General features: G+C 36.6%; 6 protein-coding genes across 9 annotated transcripts in view; 5 read left to right on the forward strand and 1 right to left on the reverse strand.

Moving 5' to 3' along the window:
- The window catches only part of LOC100176275 (integrator complex subunit 8-like), an 8054-nt gene extending 5985 nt beyond the window's left edge, over window positions 1–2069 (forward strand). The window contains exons 12-15 of the mRNA XM_002119856.4: window positions 147–601; window positions 1062–1191; window positions 1300–1404; window positions 1754–2069. Of these exons, the coding sequence (XP_002119892.3) occupies window positions 147–189 (43 nt within the window). The 3' untranslated portion in view covers window positions 190–601; window positions 1062–1191; window positions 1300–1404; window positions 1754–2069. The remainder of the gene's footprint in view (window positions 1–146; window positions 602–1061; window positions 1192–1299; window positions 1405–1753) is intronic.
- The window catches only part of ci-zf(c2h2)-148 (sinc finger protein Ci-ZF(C2H2)-148), a 25532-nt gene that overhangs the window by 4071 nt on the left and 6738 nt on the right, over window positions 1–14723 (forward strand). The window lies entirely within an intron of this gene.
- Window positions 389–2008, forward strand: LOC100179349 (integrator complex subunit 8-like). Its single transcript, XM_002125163.5, has 4 exons — window positions 389–601; window positions 1062–1184; window positions 1300–1404; window positions 1754–2008. Exons 1-4 carry the CDS (start codon window positions 389–391, stop codon window positions 2006–2008), a joined length of 696 nt encoding a protein of 231 aa, XP_002125199.1.
- LOC100176209 (protein FAM166B-like) lies at window positions 3851–8147 on the forward strand. Its single transcript, XM_002125262.5, has 7 exons — window positions 3851–3975; window positions 4422–4537; window positions 5886–6115; window positions 6317–6492; window positions 6936–7074; window positions 7463–7693; window positions 7826–8147. The coding sequence occupies exons 2-7, from the start codon at window positions 4488–4490 to the stop codon at window positions 7918–7920; spliced, it is 921 nt and encodes a 306-aa protein (XP_002125298.1). The 5' UTR covers window positions 3851–3975; window positions 4422–4487; the 3' UTR covers window positions 7921–8147.
- On the reverse strand, window positions 7798–10012 carry LOC101242758 (protein JTB). Its single transcript, XM_004226613.4, has 4 exons — window positions 9912–10012; window positions 9518–9834; window positions 9003–9147; window positions 7798–8776 (listed from the first exon to the last, which is right to left on the reverse strand). Exons 2-4 carry the CDS (start codon window positions 9624–9626, stop codon window positions 8617–8619), a joined length of 414 nt encoding a protein of 137 aa, XP_004226661.1. The 5' UTR covers window positions 9627–9834; window positions 9912–10012; the 3' UTR covers window positions 7798–8616.
- Window positions 10202–14723, forward strand: part of LOC100187242 (arylsulfatase B-like) — a 7498-nt gene continuing 2976 nt past the window's right edge. Inside the window, exons 1-9 of one of the 4 annotated variants that reach the window (XM_018813964.2) lie at window positions 10202–10365; window positions 11279–11366; window positions 11592–11753; window positions 12123–12182; window positions 12521–12684; window positions 13049–13197; window positions 13452–13528; window positions 13907–14070; window positions 14284–14444. In XM_018813964.2, coding sequence (XP_018669509.1) covers window positions 11693–11753; window positions 12123–12182; window positions 12521–12684; window positions 13049–13197; window positions 13452–13528; window positions 13907–14070; window positions 14284–14444 — 836 coding nt within the window. In that variant the 5' untranslated portion in view covers window positions 10202–10365; window positions 11279–11366; window positions 11592–11692. The remainder of the gene's footprint in view (window positions 10366–11278; window positions 11367–11591; window positions 11754–12122; window positions 12183–12520; window positions 12685–13048; window positions 13198–13451; window positions 13529–13906; window positions 14071–14283; window positions 14445–14723) is intronic. The other 3 variants (XM_026836737.1, XM_026836735.1, XM_026836736.1) reach the window with 3 other exon arrangements.

The raw sequence follows: 14723 nt of genomic DNA on the forward strand, positions 1-14723 counted from the left end.
GAAAATTTTGATAGTGTGTATTGATGTTGCTGTGTTTGTCTATTTTAACTGTTTGTAAACTTTGATTCACTTTAATAGTTGGCATTCCTGCGCCCACAGCCTGATAATCTTGGTAAACAAGCTCAAACAGGCGTATGTGTCTTTTTGCAAGACACCTACCAGCAATTGGTCCAACCCAGTGGTCACTAATTGTTTAAATTGTTAGATTAGCCATACATTTCTAAAAAACTCTCTAAAAGATTGCCTACAAGTTACATACATGGTAACTTGTAATCCGTCACGATGTGTATGAAACAGAAAACCCGTATTATAACGACTGTCGTTGCCGGCCACCATGTAAAGATAAATTAACTACATTCATTTATTTAAACAAACCTTCCCAAAGATAATGGTATCCCTCCTTACTCACCTACATCGATTATCGCGCAACGATATTTTATCTGACATTACGTCACCAAACTCCGCTGTGATCAACGCGTTGTGGCCGGCTAACTTTGATGGTGCCCCCACTAGTGGTCCCTGTGTCACACTTGCTCTACGTGAAACAATAACCCATTGTTTGGCGATCAATCAAAAGGACATTAGTTGGTTACGAACCCAGGTAAGCGACATATTTCATACGTTGTTTTTTTTTCATATTTAATTGGTACTTGGATCATATTTGTCATTTTAATGAATATGTCTGCCCTATTATAAGTGGCAAGACATATATCCTCGATATTTTTCAGGCTTGGTAGCTCATAAGCAGGCACAAGGTGTATAAAACAGAACACCCGTGTTATAACGACTGTCGTTTTCCAGCCAAACGAAGATAAATCATGTTACATTCATTTATTCATTTTTATAAATATGAAGGTGCTGTCTGTCATATTATAAATCCAATACCAAAACAAATTCAGTTATTCAGTCTCCTACAAAGCATTGTTTTTTATGTTATTTATTTTTTTACAAATGTGTTTACAATTTGTATATACTAATAATTTGATCTAATTTTATGTTATATAATCTTATAAAGTATATTGTTTTGATGGTATGATATATTTATCATCGCTTACACACAGGGTGACATGCACTATGTGTTCGATAACTTTGGTTCAGCATTACGATGTTACTTGTTGATGGCTGCTTATGAAACTAACTATTTCACATCGATAACAATGTCTGGCCCATATGAGGATGAACAGGTGGGATGTGAGTTTTATTTATAATATGGACGATGTTATAACGACTGTCGCTTTTCGGCCATGTGAGGATAAAGTAAGTTACATTCATTCATTTAAGATAACTTCACAATTCCAGATAGTTCGACGAATGGTGAAATGTTGTATGCAAATGAGATGTTTCACACAAGCCGCCGTGTTATGCCAGTTAACCAAAGAAGTTGATTATCCAACAGCTTTTAAGGTGAGACTTTTACTATTTTGAACTTTCTGTTCAGTTTATGTGGGGTTAAATTAAGTGGGTGGGTGATATCTTATTCGTACTCTGCATACCCCATATTTTAGGGGTATTAGATAAAAGTTATTTTCATTAAAAAATTTTTTTTTTCGTTTTGGCGCAATTTTTCGATTTTTATTTATATTGTCTGGCAGATAATCCAACCTATCAGAGAACACTAGGTTGGGAATATATCAAAAAATTAAATAAATTTTTCCGAATATAAAAAGATAAAACTATGCCAACTACAAATATATAAAAACAAGAAATAAATTTTGAACTCTCCGCAAAGTAAAGTCCCACCCATGGTATACAGGCTTTACAAAGCAACAGGGAGCTCACAGATGCTGCCGATCTTCATTATCTTGATCACATATGGGATATAGAACTACTAGAACACGCGGCTTACGAGCATAAGGAGGCGGGAGAAGGCGCGAAGAAGTCTATTGCAGTGAGCGCCCTCGCGCGACCGGAGCTAAACCACAGTAACTCGCCAGCGGTGGGCGCTAGAACGAGGAAATATAGAAAAGAACGATTTTTTCAAGCGATGGCTCGCCACTATTTATGTTGATAGTGACGTAGCTAATGTGGTTGTGACAACAAAATAAATATCTTCTGCTTAAAAGAAATCGTTAAACACGGAGTTGCTGAAGCTATTGCAGTGTGTAGAAAGGCAGACATGACTTTTGGTTGGTTTGGTCATTTATATCCTCGTGGGTGGGAACTTGAGTGACTTATCCATGGTTGCCACTCCCATGCCCACAGTCGTGTAGTTAAAGCTATTGCAGTGTGTGGATAAGCAGACATGACTTTTGGTTGGTTTGGTCATTTGTATTCACGTGGGTGAGAACTTTACCTATTCATAGGTATTTGGTTAACTGGCCAACTCTAGGCTTAATCCAATGACCTGGCGTGCCTCGCTGTAACTTCTAACCGATATAAAATCTAGCGTTAAGCAGCATTACTTTATTACATACAATTTATGAATGACAAACTAATACTGTCGTTTTAAGTCACATTTGATTTTTGATGATCAGGTTTATCAACAAACCGAATTAATTCCCAACTTGCGTTTGTCGCGTCTCAACAAGTACTTGATTGTTTCGTACACAATCAACATCGCTCCTTGTCGCGAGAGTGCATTGTTACGTCACAAGCACCGGTTTCTCTTAATAACCTCTCGAACGAAGAATCGCGAAAACGAAATTTCCGATATTTCAGCGACTCTTGTAGAAGGAAAATCGTCTCCGATTTCCTGTTGGTTCTTATATTTATTTAACCTCCTGGAATCGATTGAGTTTACCCGCAACACTCGCTCGCTTATTTACACCTCGCTAATACTCACATCTATTTAATACACTCGTGCTTGGGTCAAGGATACAGCGCACCAGTACGCGTGAATCTGAGATCTATGAGTGTTGTGAAGCAAAGCACGGACGCTGGGTAACATGGATACAAGACATCCCTGTACCGCCCACAGCAAGCCACTACTTTGTAAGTCAGCAGTTTAAAGAGAAACCGAGTAATTGAGGCTAACAGTGTCAGTGGTGGAATTTAACTTAGTTTGATCATGCTTGTGTAAAGTATAGCGAGCGTGTAACTGTAAGAGCAACAGGTGAAAAGCTGTCAGGTTATAATAGACTCAATAGTCTGTCCGATATAAATACAAAGTATCGGGTTATTATTTTAATGCTTTAGTGTACAACCTATCGTTTTTACAGTTTAATAAGTAACTATATGCTAGTGTCTTGTGTTTATATACTCTTGAAACAGATAGTAAGTTAACAGACACATATATGTAGCAGGGCAGTTATGTCTTATAATTTTATTTTGTTTATTCTATTCTGATATCTAGTAATAGCAATGTTATAGTAGGGTGGGGAAGATGGGACAGCTTTTCATTCCATTTCTTTTCTCATTTGGTAGTAAACAAAGACTATACTCAAACAACTATAAAACCGTATGCTTGCGACTTACATAGACCGTTGTTAATTGTTTAAAACACAATCAGGATATTTGGATATTATGTTAAAGGTGTCCCAGCTGACCCCACAATGCAATACAATAGATTTAACCAGACGTATTTATAGCGTTGGTCCTTGAGACTCGCAACAAGTGACTGTTGTACCCGTGTCTTATAATAACAAACCGGTAGAAACACACGCTTATAATAAAACGTTATAATAATAATAACATAATCGTTATTCGAATAGCGGGTAACGAACTTGTGGTTTTTATATAATGAGCCATTTAGTGGTTCAGACGAAGCTTTGTGTTGAAATTGGTGCTTGACAAAAGGTTGAAATTACTGCGAGACCTGAATCAATAGTTTTGTGTTTGCGTTGTTAAGGCCATCGACGTCACTCGATGTTACGCTGTTTAAAGAGCTAAAATACAACTACATTGAAATAAGGACTTGGATTCGATTTTTGATAAGCAGAAACAACATAGGGCTTACCATGCACAACAAATCGGGCGATTTTATCGACGGAACCTTTTCATAAAATATCTCGTGCGATTTAGAAAAGATACGGCAAAGTAAGGTATTGACATGGTATAGGTCTATAGAAGGTACTTACGTAAAAAGAATTTTTTTGATCAAAACACGAAGATTGCGCTTTGTTAGCCCGCAATTGAGGTTTTTGGTTGGACTAGAAGTGTTGTTTAATTGGAATTGTTTCGGGTCTAATTCACGGAGTTTATCTTCGTTACTTTTTTGTTCTTTCTTTTATAGTAGGATAGAAGGAAGAGGTTTCATAAGTTTAAACAATTAAAAACGGTCTATATGGGAGTCGTGAGGATACAGTTATATAATTCTTTCAATATAGCCTTTGTTTACTATACTAAAAGGAACGAGAAAATATATTGAAAAGTTGTCCCATCTTCCCCCACACTACTTTATACTCATTTTGCTGTTTGTTAGAATCCATATGCGACAGCTATCAGTGTTGCACAACTTATTAATATATCTCATTTTCCTTCAGGAATTGATTCGGGTTTTGCATATGTAAGTAATGTAGTGGAAACACTGTTGATCATCAAATATCATTATGCCGAGAAGAAGTGAATTGTTTACGGAGGATCCTTTCTATTTGCCAAGGTCAATTAATACTTAACAATATACTGTATATAACGACAGTTGTTTCCGCTTACGAGTTACCACATATGTAACTTATTTATAACCTCGCATAATATGGCGACAGTCGTTATAACACGTGTGTTATGTTTCATACCCTTGTGCCCGCTTACGAGCTACCAAGTATGTGTAACTTCGTGGTTGATTGTTTTTTGGGGGTGGAGTAAGGTGGGATACCGTTTGCACATAAAATCCCATATTTTCTGATATTGTTTTAAACAATTAACAACGCTCTTGTGGACTAGAGTTATATAATTCTGTAAATAATCTTTAAAAAAGTTATGTGTAAAAAATACTTTAAATAAAGGCGTGGATTTTAAAACGACATTGCGGAACGCTTTTAACTAGCTTTTGAGAACCCCATCGAGGATAAACAAACGTATTTCGTATTCGTTTATTACTACAGTTCAAATATTGTGAATTAACGTGGTTCATATCTAACTTTAACTTAATTTCAAGACAACACGGAAAAGTTGAAATAACACAAAATGTTATTCTCATTTCAAATGCATCGAAAGATATAAAGGTTTTTTTGTAAATGTAACGCATATGTATCGAGCATTTGAAAAGACTTTGAAAAATGTAGCTTTCATGCTATGAGGCCATTGTACACCAGTCTTCCTTCAATAGTGTAATGTGTCCAATGTACAGATCAAGTTACTCGTGTCCAAACCTTATCCCTTTCATCCTTTACATAAAGACCTTCTTTAGTGACCCTCAAATAGCAATTTCGTTGCTTTTATGACGAAATAATGCTCGGTTCATGACACTTTTACCCTAATATTGACATCATAATATTCTCTATGATGTCACTATAAACATACGTCATTCACGGTAACCTAGACGACAACATACGTATTGTTCGACCATCATTGAAGCATCGCGTTGTAGGGCGTTATGTTCGAAATTCCTTTTAGGAAGTTATTTATAAAAGTCTACGAACTTTTTATTCGCTGCCAAGGTCGATGGATACTTTATCGTAACTCCTAGAGCTTCCCATGCACTTTGCAATATAACGTTAAATTTACAGTCAACAGTTGAGAAAAATCCTATAAAAGGCTTTTCTACTTCTGACTCTGAAACCTTGAAACTATTTGGAGATATGCCATTTGTTCATGGAGTATTGATTTTAATCTTATGCCATTTGTAATTAATAATCCAGTCGTGAGGATACGGTTTCATAATTCTGTAAATGTAATTTGTTTACCAGAAAATGGGACGATAAAGGAGAATGGAAACATAAACCATTTTACCCCAACTACAAGGTAATAAAATTCATCCAAACCCTAATATATCATGTTGTTTGTTGCAGGTATTGCGGGTACCTACCTCAGTATAAATACAGGATCGGTAAAACTTACGGTCGGCATTCGGTGGAAATTCTAACCGACCCCAATGTTTCAAAATCCGGGAGGTATGTGCTCACTCCAACAGAGAGCCATCCAACGGACAGTATCGATGAAAGGAGAAGCCGCTTGAGGTCGCGAGCGGATAGCTGGGGAAATCAGAACTTGACGGAGGAAATGGTTCCTGGTTATACAGGTTAATGTGATGAGTGCACATATATTTTTTAAATATCCCGATCGTGTTATAAACAAATAACAAAGGTCTATGGGAGTCGTGAAGATCTGGTTTTATAATTCTTTAAACACACAAACATCAACCCGCGACAAAGTTCAAGACATGTACATCACTTAGTATTGATGACGTTACGATTACGTCATTATTTCGTTATTACCCCAGGTTATATTCCAAAGAAACAGCATTACTTCGCCAATACATACGGAGAGGTGTGTAGGAGCGCTCTAAGTCATCATGAATCTGAACAAGGTGATATAAAGAACAAACAAACCGAGTTGAAGAAAGTACTCGCGATGCAAACCGGATCCACCAGACCGAACACCGAGCATGATAAATCGGTGAATAATTTGGTTTATATTTTTGTAAAGTGTATTTTATCCCATAGAAGCAAACTGCGAGACCAAGGATATTGTAACCCGACTAAAAACATTTACCTTTAGCTTTAACATTCTATTTTATCCGTTATGTCGATTTCCTCTGATGAAGACGTGTGTTGTTTCACAGTGTGATATGCCTGACGACAACAGTTTATATATTTTGAATGAAAAAATGCAACTTATTTATCCTCGCATGGCGGGGCAACGACAGTCGTTATAACACGCGTGTTCTGTTTCATACACCATGTGCCCGCTTACGAGTTACCACGTATGTAACTTACTTATCCTCGCATGGCGGGGCAACGACAGTCGTTATAATACAGGTGTTTTACTTTATACACCTCGTGCCCGCTTACGCCACGTATATGAACCTTGCCTAAAAACATGACAACTTTAACCCACAGTTGCTTACGTCACGTTACCACACCCCTCTCCCACCCCACCGAGCGGAACCTGACCGTTATACGTCACAACAGGAGTTCAAACCTTACGGTTCACCGTACTTCATGGACAATGGGAACAGAATGAAGTGGTTTAAATCGGGTAAGTTGGACACCGTATATATGTATTTAACCAGCAGCGTCTTAGCTCAGTGGTTAGGGCGCCCAACCGTAACCAAGAGGTTACGGGTTCGGGTACGAGGCTCGATTTTGCTAGTATTTGTCTTTGTGCATGATGTACTTAACGGCGAGTGCTCCATCCATAAGTAGGCCATGCTCCAACTCAGTGGTCACTAATTAGTTGTCTAAATTGTCTTCTATTAAAAAAGTCAAATAAATAAGAACCACCACCCATAAGTTGCATACGTTTTAACTCGTGAACGGTCACGAGGTGTATGGAACATAATACCCGTGTTATAACGACTGCGTTTTTTCCGCCGTTTAAAATATTTCACGTTCAACTTAGAACGTTCATGCATTGTATTATTTAGGATACACAGGGTTCGTACCACGAAGCCGGGAGTTGATTTCCTTGGGTTATCCAGCTCAGAGCAATAAGGGGCTGTCGTTATTTACTGACGGGCTGGCAACTCGGGAGAAAATCAACGCGTCGGCAACGAAAATCCCACTTAACCCAGTTGTTAAACCAAAGAAGTTGGATAAATCAGCGATCTATCCAACAGACCGTGGAATGGTCCCACATTATACGGGTTATATACCAGGTAAGTTGGGACCACACAGGTTGCGCAGACATAACGGATAAAAGGGGTTTCCCCAAATCGAGTCCCATTTCAAAGGCAAAAGTAATAGAATAATTGTCGTAATGTGTGGATTTAAACTTATTTTATTTTCAGGATATAAATACTCCATTGGTCACACGTATGGTCAACATACACACAACACGTTAAAACTTCCACCAACCAACAACAGAAGCTTGACAGTGGCTTAGAGTGAAGTAGTTTAGAAATGCAGATAGAAAACTGCTGAGTCAGCGAAAATTTGGAGCAGAAACGTTTTGTTAATTATGATTTTCGTAACGAACTTTTTAATTATTTAAGCTCGTTAAACAAGTTATTATTTTCAGCGTATTTGTTTTTACTTTTTAAACTATTAGCACTTCTATACGCCTCCTGAAAAATCGATGTTTAATAAAATATTTTTAATTTAATGTAAAAACATTTGATTAAATGCGTAAAATTAGAGTTATGCAACAATATCAAAAACATGACTTGAAAGATAAAAAATAACATGCTAAGTTTTTTAAGTTTTCTATTGGACAATATCACTTGACACAAGTGGCAAATGAAACAGTTTCTTATGGTAGGTAGTTGGTCAAAACATGTGCAAGACAAATTTCAAAACTAACTATACCTTATTGATGTTAATATCAAAAATATAATTCAAATATTCACCAGATTATAAATGCTTACCCCAAATATTATGCAACATTAGATGTTTATTAATAAGTGCCTTTTAAAAGACCTTTGAACTCAGATAAACTACTTTGGCAGCTAAATGCATTTCAGTTTAGTTTTTAAATGCAATTGTTCATAACTTAACCAACACTTGGTTAGCCCTCAATCCCTCATGGAATATGGAAACTTCCATATTTATTTGAATTTCATCGTCTCCATTAACATTGGTATTACAGCGATGAGATCTGTCGTTGGATTCGTTCAATATTTTCCTGATTTAATTTCCGCATTCGCTGCATAACAACGAGACCTGATATCAAACTAAGCACGATGACAACTCCTTCGAATTGCCAGAATATTTTTGTTTCTCTCTCCATGTCCATGGGACAACTATAAAGATATAATGACTTTATATAAAAAATGTTCTTTATGTAACATATTGGTTTGTATAAAAAAAATGATTTATATTATATAATGGTTTGTGATAATGTAACTAGAAATCAAATGTCATTTGCCAAAGTAATCTAACTTTCACTATAAGATAATGTTATAGTTCAGATTAAATATAATTATCAATATACTGAGTTAAAATAAAACTTTATTAAAATAGGCCCACCTTTTGATTGAAACACCTGATGTTTCACATTTCACTTGTTCAATATAACCAGTGAACAAACAAGCTGGGTGTAAACTTGTTTCATGGGATGAACAAATATGGCAAGCAACATCGATCGTGAAACTCTCGGTTTGCCAACAATATTCTGAAACAAAAACGGTGTGTTTATTTTGAATGAAAAAATGTAACTTGCTTTATCCTCGCGTTGCCACAAAATAAAAATCGTTATAACACGGGTGTCCATTCGTTGTAGCTATCTAAGCTATAAAGCTATCAATATATCCTATCCCATTGTGGATTATTGAATTCTGCTTGCCAATAAAATAATGATAAACTGGATCTTTTATGGCTTTTAAATGTGTGCATCAAAGTTTCTTTTCTAATGTCGAACAGTTTTTAAATTTTTAAACTGTTTCACCAATGTATAATATTACTGTTATTAGTCTAATACTTTGGTTTTTAGAATGATGAAATACGTTTAAACCATGTACGTTATTGATATTAAATATAATTACCTGATTGAGTGTCTTTATTTTCGCCACCATTAGCCTCCCCGTACACACGAAACGTGTTTGTAAAAGTTACCATTATAAACAGTGTATATTTTAACACATTTCGTTGCATTTTGACACTAAAATTCAAACTTTTGAAACAAATTTAGAATTTTATATGCACCCGACTTCCACACTTCGTATGTAGATAATTTGGAAAAGGAAGACTAAAAGAAAACGTCAAAATCTACAACACAAATTCAACAAAACAGCTGACACACTTTTGTTGTTATGACGGTTCATTGCACACGATGACGTAATATCAGATGACGCTAGATCACCTATTAATAGGGGTGTAACAAATTGGAATGTTTAAAAAATGTTCATAGGATGTTCATAGCAATATAGTTGTGTTCACCTGAGGTTTTTCGGTTAGAGAAGCAGAATAACAACATAGACGTTCTCGTTTTGCCTTCTCGCCAAGCCAACCCATTAACGCCGTGCGTGTCACACTTCGGCAGGCTTATTTCATCAATCTAAGGCTCTAGGCAAAACATGCTTTTTTTCGCAGCTAGCTGGTTAGAACAAAACACGAGCTGATTTTCAACAAAACGCGCTTTTTTCGCTGCCATCGCTTCACAGTTGGCAAATGTTCCCAAGGCGGTCATTGCATGCTTATAGTTGTCTACTGTGTAGCATCATAGTTGTTTTTATTGTTAGCTTTGAATATGAGTAAGTTTGTTTTGAGCTAAAAAATTTGACGATTGTGTTTAGTCATTTGGAGCAAGAATGAGTAAGATTGTTTATCTACATATGGAACACACACATAAAAGGCATGTGTAGCTGCATAGCTTCGTGCGTAATTACTTCAGGTATGTTGGCACTTTTACATAAGTCGCATGCACTCACTGGTAACATTGTAACCGTATATCCGCACGACTATTAAAGAGCGTTGTTAAATGATAAAAACACGATCAGAAACTACTAACGGTAGGCTATCCATCGAAACTACTAACGGTAGGCTATCCATCGAAATGTACTAACGGTAGGCTATCCATCGAAATGTACTAACGGTAGGCTATCCATCGAAATGTACTAACGGTAGGCTATCCATCGTAATGTACTAACGATAGGCTATCCATCGAAACTACTAACGGTAGGCTATCCATCGTACCACACAATACTATATATATATGACATCAAAGCAACATTTTACGTCATTTTCTTACATATAGCTGCATCCTGCATGTGTAACTTTTATAAGTCGTAATTTAAATATCTTGCACATAATTTGTATATGAAGCGCAGCTGTAGCATATAATAGGCATATATAGTAGAGTGGGGAAAGATGGGACACCTTTAACACATAATATCCAAATAGCCTGATCGTATTTTAAACAATTAACAACGGTCTGTGGAAGTCGTGAAGATACGGTTTTATAATTCATTGAATGTTCTTTGTTCACTACCAAATAAAAAGAGAAAACTAAACGAAAAGGTGTCCCATCTTTCCCCACTGTACTATAACGTTTCCCGTATAATCTGTTATTGTAGGGTGGGGGAAGACGAGACACTTTTACCACATATTATGCAAACATCCCGACTGTGTTTTAAACAATTAACAACGGTCTATGGGAGTCGTGAGGATACAGTTTCATAATTCTTTGAACGTTTTTTGTTTACTACCGAATGGGAAGAAAAAATAGAATGAAAGGGTTTCCCATCTTGCCCCACCCTGCTACCATAGGTGTTACATTCTTGAAATCGGTAAATCTTTATTATAAGGCGAAACGATATCCCATAAAGTTGGACCAAGAACGAACATAAACAAATTAAACTTATATCTCCCGCTGACCTTAAAGGGTTGAAACAGGTACGTTACATACTGTTACATGCATGGTTTTTATACGGCAGGTAATAATACTTTAGCCTGCAATCAGTGTAAAAGTTTTATTTGCAATAAACGCAATGGGTTCGTCAATGCAAAGAAAAACAAAGGTTATGACGCATGTGATGGGAATATATGATAATTCAAAATAAAACATAACGACTTGCATTATATGACATTGATAACATTTTTACGTTTACTCTGACGCAGCTACTGCCATGATACAGAGCACCGGAGGCCACTATATAATGAAACCTGGTTTACTCAGCGTCATTTCGTGCTAGTTGTCTTCGCTAAAGGAACTAAATATAATGCTTTCGTTCGTTGCGACTGCATGGTTGGCGCTGCAATGGTTGATGCCATTAATTGAAGGTAAACGTTGCTATAGTTTGTATACTGCATGCTGATACAGAACCGCTAAAAAATGCACTGTTTGGGTAGAATTTATTAACGTTCGTTGATGTAAACGCTTGTATATAAAGATGTTTACATTAAATAGTCTGGCAAAAAAAACAATATAAACTTAAACTATATAAGTTTGTAAGTTTAAGTTTAGACAATAAACTTAGGAATATTTTTTCAGATAGTAAATCAGACGCCGCGAATATATAAATTAATTATATGCTCCTATGAATTGCTATACAGATATGAAAGTTACCCGCGGATTAAAAAAAAGTGTCGATATTTCACGCAAAAAAGTGTTGATATCGCAATTGATTATTTGTCGATGTATTTCTGCAGGAACAAATGGCCAAACTACGAATCCTCCAAACATTGTGATGGTGTTGGCCGATGATTTAGGTAAGTGTTGTTTGTTCAACGGTCTACTTAAAATGTTACTATTTATATATAGTATTGAGGGGAAGATGGGACACCTTTAGCACATAATTTCCAAACATTCTGATCGTGTTTTAAACAATTAACAATAACGGTCTATGGGAGTCGTGAGGTTTAATTATTCTTCAAATGTTTACTACCAAAATAAATGAAAAGGTCAAAAGGTGTCCGTTTACCCAAACTTGTATATGCACATTCTATATGGGCGAGGTCCTATACAGTGTAACATGCCATTTGACCTGGGTTTTAGTTGGCTCATTGCCGTTACCACGAATTGTAAAACTGACTGATTTTGTTTGTAGGTTGGAACGATGTAAGCTGGCATAACTCTATCGTACAAATGCCGAATTTACAAGATCTTGCCGAGCGAGGTGTTATATTGGAACACGCTTATGCCCAGGAGAAATGTACGCCCTCCAGAGCTGCTTTTCTTACTGGACGATATCCTATAAATACTGGAATGCAGGTAAAAACCAAAACAACAGGAGTATACAACTTTTTATTGACGTAGTGTATGGTTGCTCGACTATCAACCGAAGGGTAATGGGTTCGAGACTCGATGTTGCTACCATTATGAGGATAGGTTAATAACCCGTCAACCCAACATGCAACACAGTGAACTTTAGTGACTAACAGATAAGCATGAGATAATTATCGAATAACTTCTCCTGTATTGCATGAACTGGAGAAACATTATACGTCGTCTATAGTACATACTTTCTTATGGATACCGCAATACACTTTACACACATAGGAGAATACTTCTATACTATATATACCAGACGGCTATAAGTTCAAAACACTGAGTTGTAACTTTGTTTATTCACTAGGAAGAAGTGGTGGTTGCCACCCAAATGTCAGGACTTCCAATCGAGTTTAAATTACTTCCATCTTACTTGAAAGATCAAGGATATGCCACTCATATGATCGGGAAGTGGCATGTGGGATACTGTGATGAGGCGTATACCCCAACCAGACGGTAAGTTATCACCTGCTGCATTATCCAGCAACATACTTTAATACTACTGTCGGATGGGACACCTCTATTAGCACATTATGTCCAAATATCCTGATCGTGTTTTTAACAATTAACAACGGTCTATGGGAGTTGTGAAGATACGATTTGTGTGTTGTTCCAATCATTTCCAATTGATTTTGCTGCTTTTCTCTTTGGCATTTCCATTTATTTAACGTCATATTTGAAAGATAAATAAATTTATATTTTACTTACAGAGGGTTTGATTCCCACTATGGTTTCTATAACAGCGGGATTTCTTATTCGAACTATAGTTCCACTGAAGGAACCGACGGTAAGTATCTATTGATCTAACTCCCATATCTCTAACATAATGTTAACCAACTTATCTCATCTTTAGTATGGGTAAGTGATATAGGTTTTCGGGCGTAAAATCTGTCCCGTGTAGTTGCAGCTTGAGGTATAATGAGGCAACTCACGCTTGGTATTCCGCAGTAAAACCACATCCTTGTAATATGTTTTTGAGCGTATTTTATATACAAATATATTTACCTATATTTACCTCTTCGATTACGGTAGCGAAGGTTTAGAAAAATTTTAAACGAAAATACACAATATATAGACAAAACAATAGCCGTTAAAACACGGTTATACAGTTAACGCGAAGAAAATATGCGTGATCGCTATACCTAAATAAAACACTCTGTTGCAGTTGGTTACGATTACCGTGACGACTTGGCGTTGAATCTTGCAGCTGAAGGCAAATATACAACGACCGATTTCACCGACCAAGCGAAGACATTGATTGACAATCATGATCAGACGAACCCAATGTTTCTTTACATGGCTTACAATGCCCCTCATACCCCATTTGAGGTAATGGTGATGAATTTATTGATCGCAGAGTTAAAACAGATGAACAAGAGAGCATAGCTGTAATGATAGGCCACGGGTGTTCTTTCTTCACTTTCGCGACCCTTTCATACCTTTTTTAGACTTTTTCCCGACTTTTGTATCAGTGTAAAGTTTATACATTTTCGGCCTTTTCAAACCTTCAAAACGTAAAACAATCATTTTCGTATGCTTCAGGTGGACGAGTCTTACAGGAATATTTACGACGGAAATTTGAGAGACGGAAATCGCAAAACTTATCTTGGTATGATTTCCGCACTCGATGAACAAGTTGGGCAACTTGTGGATAAATTGAAAGAAGTTGGAATGTGGTCAAATACTGTGTCTTCTACTCCGACGTATGTATATTATTTATAAAGGGCCTCTGCTGTGGTTTATAAACCTATAGGCCAGATTTAGTCCGATGTATGTAGTAGACAACTATACGTTAAAATATATTTTATTGTAACCATGGCCTAACGACCAGAATTGTTTTAACCTGGTATAGTCGCTTATGGGCTGTAAGCCTTACCGACACAACTATTCCTAAAGCTACATACGTGAATGAATGAATGAATGAAACTTACTTTATCCTCGCGTGGCCGGAAAACGACAGTCGTTATCACACGGGTTTAACA

Source organism: Ciona intestinalis, chromosome 11 (assembly GCF_000224145.3).
Source record: "Ciona intestinalis chromosome 11, KH, whole genome shotgun sequence".
Taxonomy (NCBI): Eukaryota; Metazoa; Chordata; class Ascidiacea; order Phlebobranchia; family Cionidae; genus Ciona; species Ciona intestinalis.